This window comes from Ursus arctos, unplaced genomic scaffold, assembly GCF_023065955.2.
Source record: "Ursus arctos isolate Adak ecotype North America unplaced genomic scaffold, UrsArc2.0 scaffold_25, whole genome shotgun sequence".
NCBI lineage: Eukaryota > Metazoa > Chordata > Mammalia > Carnivora > Ursidae > Ursus > Ursus arctos.
The window spans coordinates 5,098,412-5,110,632 of NW_026622930.1; the positions used below are offsets into that span (position 1 = coordinate 5,098,412).

A 12,221-nucleotide genomic window follows, 5' to 3' on the forward strand; every position below is an offset into this window, starting at 1 on the left:
ATAAACTGAGGGATCTTAAAATGTTTGACCTTGCAGTCCATATAGACTGGAAAACAGACCTGTGAAAATCAATCTTTTCTCCTGAGGTCCACAGAAGCTATTGTGGACCAGGCTTCCTGCCACGTTCTCGAATGCCTTGGCTTACTGAGAATCCCTTGCATGTTGCTGTGCATGCATACACATGCATGTGCACACGTATACGTGTACGTATGTATGTATACTATGTATGTGTGCCGCTCCACTTGGGGAACGGTCTCAACCACATTCTAGGAGCCTGTCTCTGGAACATGCAAGTCCAGGTGGAAGGCTGTGCTGGTAACTTCTCCGTCGGACTCTGGGAGTCTCTCAGTTACAGTCAACTCAGCCTCCGAATTTACCCAGGAGGCCACTGAGGACAGCCGCCAGTCCCTCCTGGCATGGGGAAAAGTCTCCTCCCACATGAGCCTTGGCATGTGGTTTCTGCGAGGGGGGCAGTGAGGCGCTGAGGCCCCGAGAACAAGGCGCATGTCGGCTGCAGGGACTCCGGTTCTCCAATGCATGTCATTTCCAGCACACCGTGTGCTCTGGAGGGCAACCACAAGGTGTGAAGGGCGGGGAGGGCTTGTCACCATAAACGCAATCACTCGGGGAACACCCACTGTGATTCAGGAGCTGCACTAGGTAATGGACCTTATGTCCAAGGCCCCTAGCAGGGAGGTACTGCCTGCCGGCCCCCACCCATGGGTGTTAGGGAAACGTGTGCAATGCTTGCTTGTCACCATAACTGGAGCTATATATCCTGCAATATATAGCACAGAGCACCTCTAAACGGCAGAAACAGAACAAACGAATTGGAAGAACAGGGAAGCAGCTTCCAGAAGGTTTCTAGAAAAACCTTCCTATCAGTAAGGCTCATTGACAAGGGAAAGTGATGCCCCTGAAGGTACCAAGAGTTCCAGGTTGGACCTTTCACAGGGGTCCTAAAGTGAGGCTGTCCCTTTCAGCCACAGGAATTTGAAACTTTTAACAGGGCCGTTTTGGCCAAAGCAGAAACCCATTCAACAGGCAACATACTAAAAATAGAGTCCTAAGTTTTTGTTCTTTGTTTTCTAATTGCTAACATGCTGATTCTTACAGAGATAGCAGCTAACCTGCTGCTCGATTTAGCAAGGCCTTGACCAATAAAGGATGCCAGGAGGGGTTATTTGGGTAGAATATTTTCATAAATGCTGAAACCACAGAACTGTTAATTTCACTGCTAAAAATGTCCTTGTCGATCTCTAAGAAGAGAGCTGGAGGCAGAACCGTGAAGTGGTAACCAAAGTCACTTTGGTGAAGCTACACAGCCCCTTCCTCCACGTCTCTGTTGCAGTCCGAGTCATGTCGGATTTCTCTCAGTTATGTGTGCTCAGCTACTTCTGACACAGGTGGACTTGTGTTTGCACAGAGACTTACCAGGCACACTCACAAACGATCTAGACTGATTTGCCCAGGAGGTACCCTTAGGGACGGAAATGATCCCAGATTCTTCAAATCATCTTTTTTTTTTTTTTAAGATTTATTTATCTATTTCAGAGAGAGAGAGAGAGCGCACAAGTGGGGGGGGGCAGAGGGAGAGGGAGAGAGAATCGCAAGCCGACTCCACACCCACCATGAAGCCCGACTCAGGGCTCGATCCCACGATCCTGAGATCATGACCTGAGCTGAAACAAGAATCGGACGGTCAACCAACTGAGCCACCCAGGCGCCCCCCAATCATCTGGATATTCTTTCCAAAATAAGACTTGGGGGCTGAGGAGTAAACATCTTCACAGCATGTCACTTATGGCTGTGCAGGTGGAAAGACACTGACGCAGCCCTGCAGTGTCGTTTTCGCAGCTGTTTCCCGTCTATTATTTTATTCTAATATGATAATAACACAGTGAGGCACACAGCATGTGGATTACTGTTCTCTGTAAGACTGATGTGAAAAATGAAGTTCAGAAAAGACAGTTTGCTCATACCTTGGAGTATGAGAACATGCCGGCGGAATGTGAACCCAGATCTTCTGACTCCAGATCCTGACCTGATTTTTTCTTCTGACCTCTTTTCACTGTACGTGTGTGTGTGCGTGCGTGTGCGTGTGCGTGGGCACACCCATGAGTCCAGCCTGCTGCTGCAGCGCTCACCTGCTGATCCTGAAGCTTGACCCCGACGACTCTGAAGGTGTTGCTGGCAGTGTTGTGGTAGATGTTGATCCGGCTGAATCCCTGCTGGCCGGGTTTGATCGGTACCCATTTCTTACTGGTGTCATCGTAGACCATCACGGAAGCCCGGGCTTGGCAGATACTCTGTTCACTGCGGACCAAGAGAAAAGCTAAGCGTCAGCCTCAGCTATAAGGGCTGGAAGAGGGCTTTCCCCTTTCTGACATAGAGGCCAACTGCTCCTTGATACAAAGAGCGTCCAACTGTCCCTGGAAAGGCTGATCTACGAGGACAGGACTTTTCATTCTCCAAAGACCATGGGGAGTAGAGAGGAGGTTCTGTGCCAACATCTTCCATAGCTTAGAAAAAAACTCACAGCTTTCCTCTCAGGGAAAAAGTGCTCGAATGAGAAAGGAATTCCGATTCCAATTCGCCAACCGTCTGCAAAGTTCTAGGCTCCGTGTTAAACAAGACACCACATTAAAGCATCTGAGTGTCATGACTCAGGACACAGCCATTCACTGCCCCCATTCTGTAGATGAGAAAAGAATGGCTCAGAGACTTGGAAAGATTTATACAAATTCACACAGGTATTCAAGGATTACATTTGGGATTTCCAACCAGTTCCATCTGCCTCTAAAGCACATGACATAGACCATATTCTTCACAACATCCAACAAGATGTTCTATTTATGAGAGTATGACCGGATAGCATCCTACAAGCCATGCAGACAACAGAATGCTTAGATGAAACTAAATAGATGGCCGCACCCCACTTTGCTGAAGACGTTTCCCCAACAACTTCACCTGTTCAGAACATGACAGAAAACCAGGGAAGAAACACTAGGAGCCCCTAGAGAGAGAAAAGGGTCATGACCAAGATCAGGGCACTACAGCTCCTGCCAGGGTGTTCAGAGGCAGTCTCTCAGAGCCCACTGGCCTCTTCATTCGCATATGAGCCAAATGACTTGGAACATGTAGTTTCTTTCTTTCTTTTTTTATTTTTTTTATTTTTTTTAGATTTTATTTATTTATTCGACAGAGATAGAGACAGCCAGCGAGAGAGGGAACACAAGCAGGGGGAGTGGGAGAGGAAGAAGCAGGCTCATATAGCAGAGGAGCCTGATGCGGGGCTCGATCCCATAATGCCGGGATCACGCCCTGAGCCGAAGGCAGACGCTTAACCGCTGTGCCCCCCAGGCGCCCCTGGAACATGTAGTTTCTTAGTCTCTAGCATATTAGAATCCCCAAATTAAAAAGGGCATTACTTAGCAAAACATGGACTTTATAAGTCAGAGGGATCTGAGCTGAAATTCCAGCTCTACCACTTGCTGGCATGGGACCACGAAAGCCCTTGAGAGGATTCCGAGGAAGCAAATTGGAAAGTACTGTGAGATGGACAATGCTTTCTAGAATCCCTGTGTGGCAGCCACTGAAGTGTGCCCTTCAGATCTCCTTCAGGAGAACCTGTTGTGGGAGCAGAGCTGACCACCGTCCCAGCTGCCGCCTCCCTGGCTGCCTGCCCCCCTGCCCCCTCCCCGGCCAGGCATGTGCAGAGGCCATGCTTCTCTGGGCTGCTCTCTACCAATGACTAACATAGCAGGGCTGGCGGTGCCGGCTCAGTCCTTCCTGACATGTGGCTCTTCCACGGGGGAAACCTTCACTCAGGGCCCTGCATCAGCTGAGATGCCTCTTACTCAGTCCTTGCGCCCTTCCTCCTTCCACAGACGGCAGACATGCCTCATGGCCTGAGGCTCCCCCTGCCTGCTCCATCCTTCACTGACGGTTCCCCATAAATCTCTTGCACACCATCATCTGAGGGGTCTTGGTGTCTGCTTCCTGGAACACCCAAAGTGACATGCCCTGCTATAGGGAGGTGGGGTACGCCTGTCTCATTCTCTGCGGGCCCAGAGCCTGGCATGTAGCAGAGGTTTAATCGACGCTCACTGCAGAATCTCAGGGCCTAGAGATGACACTCTCATGTCCAACACAGCATGCCTTCTAAAGCAGCCCTATGTGCAGACTAAGCCTTCAACAGAAACTGCTTTCCAAAGCAGTCCATTTTGTTGAGACGTGGCTTCAGCTGTGAGGCTGTCCCCCCTAGTTCTGAGTGACACTGCAGTCACCGTCCTCCAGAGTTACAAAGATATTTTGGATAGGCCATGACAGTCCACTGGACAACTGAAGAGACACCTGGTCCTCCCACCTGTTATCCATAGGACAAAGCTACAAGCCCCCTTGTCATTCCAGTCACTTCTCCAGTGAGTCCCGCTTTGCTACGTGTTCCCTTTGTGTCTGGGCCCTACGACTGGGTAGGATATTTTCATCTCAGTCCGACAAGCACAGATGCTAGTGAATCAAAATCATTTAGTAATGCAGAGACGAATATGACAGTTCCTGCCCTCAGAGAGCTCGCAGCTACCCCGAAAATGAGACAACTCATCACACACTTCAGTGAACCTGGAGGAGCTGGGGAAGCCAGGAGACTTTCTGAAGAAAATGCTGTGCGTGCTTCAGACAAAGAGCTTCAACCCCAGGCGAGCTGAGGAAGGGGATGTGGGATTCTCGGTGGGGGAGGCACAGAGCCGGTGGAGGCAGGGAGGCCAGAACAGTGTGCTCTGCAAGGAACCGCAGCTCCCGGGGGCCAGCGTGTGCCTGGGGTCACCACACATCTCTTAGGGCAGTGCAGGAGACGGTGGAAGGGACCCTCTACCGTGCCTGCCCCTAGTAGGTGCTGAAACACCAGGAACTAACTTTCTTGTCGTAATTATAGCCACGGCTCCTTGTTAACACTTCAGGTTCAAACTGAACTTGGAGTTAACCAAAAAACCCTATTCTTTTTTCCCCACTTGAATGGTGCTTGCTTGTCTTGGCTTATTTTATCACCACTAACAAAACCTAAATGCAAGAAAATACCCATTTCTTCTACTTAAGATTCATTTTGCTTATATCCCTTTGGGATTTTTGTTTTAATAAAATCTTGATTGCTGCCCAGCCTGGACACTGTCTCTGAGCTCCATCTAGTCGACTGTCTTCTCTGCCTCTTCCCTGGACATAAAAACTCTGTACTATCCACAGGCATCATACACTTCATTTCTCCAAATCAGTTATCATTTGAGCGCAAATATTTCCTATTTAAAATTAGTGAATGAATGAACTATTTATGATAACATAAAGTTTCCTTTATTAAATGAAAACAGACAACTCCTCCTTCCCCCCAGCAGGCAGCAAGAGAGAGCAGAGCAGGAGGGAGGGGCAGAGAGAGAAGCAGGGAGCTTGACAAAGGACCCAGGGTCATGACCTGAGCTGAAGGCAGACGTTTCACCGACTGAGCCACCCAGGCACCCCCGTACTTTCTGAGCCCAGAGGCGAACAAGGTCTTGTTACTGGTTCAGCACTTAACTCTTCTAGACCACACATCAGAGAATGCTATTGAAAATCTGCTGAAATCCCTCGCTTAAGAAGAAAAAGAGCAAGCCACACCCCAGACTTTCTATATACAACCAGGGATCTTCCTGGACTTGACATAAAAAAACCACTCCCGTGTTTGGAGAGAAAACGAATAGGCAGGGGCAGCCTGTGGCACAGCGTGCATTGCCGGCCGCCGGAAGTCCGCCTCACGCTCTCGCTCTATCGGTGCTTCTGGAAAAGTGCAGAATCTCTGCCCCAGCAGCTGTCAGACCTACCGACATGACGTGACTGGGAAGGAGGTTTCTGAACTCCTCCCAGGCTCACATGCTCCATCCCAGCCACGCGCTGTCCAGGGCAGTCAACTGGGAACCTCCTTCCACCCTCCAAGTATCGTTCAGGGCTTTTTCAACAAACACTTAAAGGACAGTGTGTAAACTCACATAAGGACGAAGGACGGAAAGCCAAAAAGGGAACAGAGGAGAACAGGACTAACCACAGGCGCTTGCTGGAGAACTTGATCTGGGGTTGGGCTGGGAACAGTCCGGCACTGAAACCCCTCCAGCAAGAGGCGGCTCCCGCAGCTCTGTGCTGTCCTGTGGCTCAACACAGCATTCTTCGTTTGGTCCTGCTCCTCAGTATCTGTGTAAGCACCCCCTTCCCCACTAGCCTGCGAGCTCCTTGAAGGCAGGCCCCTGCTGCTTTCCCCTCTGTAACCCCAGTCCCTTGTATGTTGTAGACACTAGTAACTGTTTGTTGAATACACAGCTCTGAGTAAGTGTGTTTATGATTGTGAGCCTGTGGGAACATTCCATTTACAATCCTACTCCATTTATTCTCAGAAAGCAAGTAGCTGCCAAATGAAAGCATCTGTTACAGATTACCAACACTGTTCTGTCTCATGACGCCTGGGATCGGGGAGTCGGGAAGCTGCAACTCCACGGTGGGCCGACCATGCCTGGTGCCGGTGAGGCAGCTGCCTCTGCAGGAGCCCCTTGGCCTCACCCACCTGCCCGCCCAAGCCTGGGGAGACAGAAGGCTGTTCTGGGCTAGGGCGGGCTGCCCTTCCCAGCCCCTCTGGCTGAGGACCTGCATGCCCCGTTCTCAGATCTCTTCTGCAAAGTCGAGGACTGTACCTCCCTGTTCCCCAGCTCTGGCAAAGCCTCCTGCTCAGCCCAGTGCCCTGACGTGGTCGCCCCCTGCAGACTCATCACACTGTCCAACTCTGTCTCCCCAGCAGGACTGGGGACTGGGTTTGCCTGGGACTGAGGGGTTTCCTGGGAGGCAGGTTATTTGAACAGGGCAGTCCTGTCCAAAACCTGGACAGTCCCAGGTAGACCAGGGTGAGCGGTCACCCTCCTGGGAGCATCTTCTTTATCTTTCACTCAATAGCCATCACAGGGTTAAGCACCTGATAAACACCCACGAACCTCGTGAGTTTGGCTGATGTGAGTCGGTGTGAGCGGGTGCCCACTGTCTACCCCGAGCTGCTCCCTCTGGCTCTCCCTTCTCTTTCATCAGGCTCCCGCCTGCCTGCTTCCCCCCTTTCACCACTTGCTCATGCTCTAGGCCTCTTTGGAACCTGGCTTCTGTCCCTGATGTACACGTAAACAGATCCGCACAACGTCACTGACATGCACTCCCTGTGCAGGCGGCTGCTCCGCGGTTCTCAAACCTCTCGTCTCTCTCACCGAACAAATGCTGTGACAACGTCCATACTTTTGAAAATCTCTCCTGCCGCTGCCTCTGTCTACTCCCCGCCTCCCGTTTCTCTCTGGTGGCTCCTTGAAGGCTTCTTCGTTTGAGGTTTTCTACTAGCCACTTACAGGAGGGGTGTTAAAGTGGGGCCACAGAAGGGCTTAATGAGACTAGAATTCCCTGAAATTATTTGCAAAAGTGAGTGTTCGAGCTTTTCCTGAAGGCTTTTACCGTGTTCTCAAGGGGCCTTTGCTCCAAAACAGACCGTCACACCACTTTAAATCCTGGTGCTTCCCAATGTGAACCACTTAGAATTTCTTCTTTTCTCACTTTGCGCCATGGTTCTCAAAACTGTGTGCAGCATAAGAATCAGGGAAGGTGCTTACTCAAACGTCAATTCTCAGACCCCACTTCAGGAGATCTTGGGAAGGTGCTTACTCAAACGTCAATTCTCAGACCCCACTTCAGGAGATCTTGGGAAGGTGTTTACTCAAACGTCAATTCTCAGACCCCACTTCAGGAGGTCTTGGGAAGGTGCTTACTCAAACGTCAATTCTCAGACCCCACTTCAGGAGATCTTCGTGTGTGTCAACACTTGGAGCAGCACCTGCAGCCCTACAGCACTGACGACTAGGACTCGAATCCTGCTCTTGGCAGTCATGTGGCCCTTCACAATCTGTGCCTTGCCCACCTTGTTCATGGCCCACTGTCCCTATTCTCTATGGCCTCCCTGCTCTGGCTCATGCTATTCCCTCGGCCTGGGATGCTATTTCCAGCCTAGCTTACCAGTAATTCCGCCTCATCCTACAGACTTGAGATACGTGTTACTTCCGTTAGAAAGCTCTCCTGGAAGCTCCAGGCTGTTAGATGGTCCTTCTCTGAACCCAGCTGGGATATCCTGTGTCTTGGCACAGAACAGCTCTCACAGCAGGGGACTCCAACAGCCTTCTACCTCAGGTCCCTCTCCTGGGCATGAGTGCCACCGAGGCAAGGACCACTTCTTCAAGGCTTCCCTGTAGGGTAGTCCAAGGTGTAGACCACAGTTCCCGTCCTACCTGTTTATCTTTGGTGTTCTGAGACAATAGGGCAAATTCTTTGTGCTCTCTGGGCCCTGGGCTGCACACACTGTGCCTGGCACCAACTGCGAGGAAGGGCAGTCTGTCCGCACAGCCCAACTGGCAGCCTGGTGGTAAAGTCAGGTCTAACGGCAAAAGCATCCTCCTGATGCTGGGCCAGTTAGAATGACTTGCTGGTATTACTCAAGAGATTGAAGAAGAATGGCGTTCCCTCCGCCTACGGTGCCTTCTCCCTCCTATGTCCACAGGTCTGCCCCTCACCTTTTCTTAAAGCTCAGGCCAAGTGCCACTGCCTTCAGCAAACATCTGGTTCGTACACATTTACTTGGAAACTAAGGGAAAGGCACACTGCGAGCCTCTGGGGATGAACAGGACATGTCTCTGCCCTGAAGGAGATCACAGTCCAACAGGAAACACGAACAGTTACGAAATGGGCAATGCTAGTGCCATCACAGTGAAATCATGGGGTTCTGTGGGAGGAATTCTCTTCTGCCAAACAGAGCCAAGCAAACGTAGGTATTTTTCTCTACACAGGTGTCCAGTACCCAGTACAGTCCGTGTGCTCAACAAGTGTGTGCCTACCCCTTGCCTCCCTCGTTGGCCCTGTGTCCTCTCATCACTTGCAAACTTTGGTGATAGCTATTTCGAGCTCACCTTCCTCCCAAGAAGGGGAGCCACTGGAGGGCAGGCCCCAGTGTGAGCCATCAGCTCCCCCCATGCCCTCCCCGATGTAGTCCGGTGCCACAGCCCTCGCGAGCCTGGGCTCAGCAGCTGCTAAGCGAACTAACAAGTGACAAGGGAACAGGGGAGGCCAGAGAGAAGTGGCCATAAATAAATGTTCCCAAAGCCAAGCAGAAACAGAGCCAGACTCTGAGGCGGCTGGTAAAGTCCTGACTTGTTTACTTTCAACATGCAAGCAATGAAAGTGAACTTGAAAAGCGGGCTGAGATCATGCGGAAGGAAGCCCCCCAGCTGGCAGCAGGGCAGCCGCCACGCGGGAGGTGGGGGCCACGGAAACCTGTCTGAGCGCTCCAGCGTGCGAGGCTACCCCCCAGCACCACGGCAAGGAGCAGTGGGGAGGGGACCGTCCTTCCTTCGCCACCCTCTCTCTGAAGCATGAAGTGCCCCTCCTGCCCGATGTGTAGGACCCCTTGCAGTCAGAGCCCATGTGATGTCGTGGGATGCTCAACAACCCTCGTGAGCAAATGATCACATCTGTTCCCACGTTACAAGAAGCGACTTGTCCCCAACAGACACCACTAGCTGGGACCGTGTCTTCCTCCCTTCTCTGGAGGCCTCTGCTTCGGCTTCTCGGGCCTCACTCCCTGGGTGCTCCCACTCACCCTTCAACTCTGCCTCCATGAACACACGCGGCACCCCTTCGCCCCTTGCCTACTGCGCCGGCTCCTCCGGGGCCCCGCCAGCGGAGCGCAGGCTCTCCACCCGCTCCACTCCAGTCACTCTCCAGGGCCACTGGTGACAGACTTGCCCTTGTTCTTGTCCTTAGTCCCCTTTCTGCAACTTTCCATTGGCTCTTCTGACAGCGCGAGCTTGGTTCATCTCTAGACTGCCTCTTTTCTGACCCGTCTTTCCCAGTGAACAGGGGCAGAAAGAAAGTCAGGAAAAGTCTGGGTGGCTGGTGCAAGCTGGGGACCAGAGGTATATCAAAAACCAGGCCAGGGGCATCCCATCAACACTGTCCCTCATGGAGACAGTGTGGGAAGTGGAGGGAGCCCCACATCAAAGTCCGAGCTCTGCCTGGGCCTGGCCTGTCATTAGTTAGCCACATGGCTTCAGGAGAGCGCATGCAAAGCTCTGCAAAATGAGGGACATGATCTTTCTTGACTGGGGCTGAAGTTTCTTGGAGCTTGGCTAAGTCTGAGGAGATACACAGGAGCCCAGATTTACTAACTGTTTACTAACAGCTTACTAACAAGCTACCATCTCGAGCGAGAAACGCGGGCTCTGGTAATGGCAGATTTGCACGAGTGGAGACGCAGGTGGAAAAGAGTATGAAGTGACTCTGTACCACACGCAGAGCTGTCACTACCTCTTACTCTGTCCGTCTCTACAGAGAAAACCAAGGTCTCCAGCAGGTTCTTCACTGTGGCCTGGAGAATCACCTCGGGTGTCCAAGCGGGACTTGGGCTGTCGGGTTCTGTCTTGTGCAGTTTTCCAGAGCTTGGGCTCATCCCCTGGAGGGGCACGTGCAGAGCCCACCAGCCAGGCCTTGATGCCCGGGGCAGCCCAAATGCCAGGCCCTGCTCTGCCAGGACTCTCCTCCAGCCTGTCCTCTGGGTTACCTCCTGGGAGAGTGATCCCTTCCCACTGAGAAGAGGCCACTTCACTTTTCCTTATACTACGTATCACTGTACTGAGGTCTGCTGGTTTTCTCTCTCCCCCAGGAGGATGTTCTTCTTCTGGTTTGCTTTAAAAACACTGTTCATCTCTGTAGCCCCAGTACCTGTGGCCAGCGATTGCTCAGTAAATACCTTCAGATACATGTCTGCTTTAGCATTTGCCTACACACAATGTCCCAATTCAGTGACAGAAGAACACAGGGACTTGGAATCACAGCTTTGTCAGAGCTGAGAAATAATCACAAGTGCTTTATTTAGAGGAAACGGGCCTGGAGAAGGAGAGTATGTTTCCCAGGGTCCTGTGGTGTTATGTGGATGGGCCGGGTCTAGACCACAGATGTTCCTTTCTGCCATACAACGGGGCTTTTCTGCTTTACTTAGTAAAGCATTTTTGCCACAGGTGACTTGTCTCTTTTATGCTTTTTTTCCCCTGAACCATCTGATAGTTGCAGATATCATGATACTTCAATCCAAAGGTTTTTAGCACACGTTTCTTTAAAATAAGGACATTCTAATGTATAACTTAAATACCATTATTACATCTAAGAAAATACTTTACTAGCAGCTAATACAGAGCCAATATTAAAGTTATCCAATTTCCCCCCAAATGCTTTGATTTTTATGGACCCAGGATCTACTCATGCATTGTATTTGGTTGGGCTGTTTGCTTACTCTCTCTTAAGCTAGAATATTAGGCCATTTTTTGTTTTTCGTCAATGTTGACTTTTTTGTGTCAAGAGTTCAGGCCAATTGCCTTGTAGGCTGTCCACATTCTAGACTGTTTCCTTATGACTAGATTCAGAGTAAACGGCGAGAACCCGACATAGGAGGTGGTGGGTACTTACTGGATCCCAGCCCATCAGGAGGCACGTAGTGGTGGTTGCCTCTGGAAGAGGAGGATTAAGGGAATGACTGCCAGGTGTCTCTAGTGGAAAGGTACCTTCCCCCCTTGCGAATGAGCCAACCATTCACGGGGTGACTTTCCTCCTGCCTTAGTGGCAACAGGCTTGAAACATATTTAATGTCATGTTTATTTCATACCCGTGAGAAGTGGGTTCCCACAATCCCACCACTCAGTCTAGGAGTGGTGTCACCTCAAGTGAAACCCTGCACCCTCTCCCCAGATCTCAGGGCCCCTCCTCTCCTGCAGGAGCCGCTGTCTTGAACTGGGTGCTTACTAATTCTATGCATGCTTCCTGCAGTACAGGCACAGAATGGACTATTTTACAGAAGTGGCTCTCGAGACTTTTTTGTTTCAGGACCCCTTTACGCCCATAAAAACTGAGGGTGCCAAAAAGCTTCTGTTTATGTAGGTTAAGTCTATCTGTATTTACCATAGTTGAAATTAAAACCGAGAATTTTTTAAAACACAAGAACGCACAAGCATACATTTCATTACCTGTCACAGTGACAATGTCAACACATGTCATGTAGCCTCTGGAAAATTCCACTGTGCGCTTATGAGATAAGAGTGAAAAAGGCAAACAATGTCTTAGTGTTATTATAAATATAGTTT

General features: G+C 50.8%; 1 protein-coding gene across 3 annotated transcripts in view; it reads right to left on the reverse strand.

Annotated features, from left to right (window-relative positions):
* EVL (Enah/Vasp-like) overlaps positions 1-12,221 on the reverse strand; it is a 138,634-nt gene that overhangs the window by 53,388 nt on the left and 73,025 nt on the right. For all 3 annotated transcript variants that reach the window (XM_026515313.4, XM_057318516.1, XM_026515312.4), the window contains exon 2: positions 2,148-2,316. In XM_026515313.4, coding sequence (XP_026371098.1) covers positions 2,148-2,316 — 169 coding nt within the window. The remainder of the gene's footprint in view (positions 1-2,147; positions 2,317-12,221) is intronic.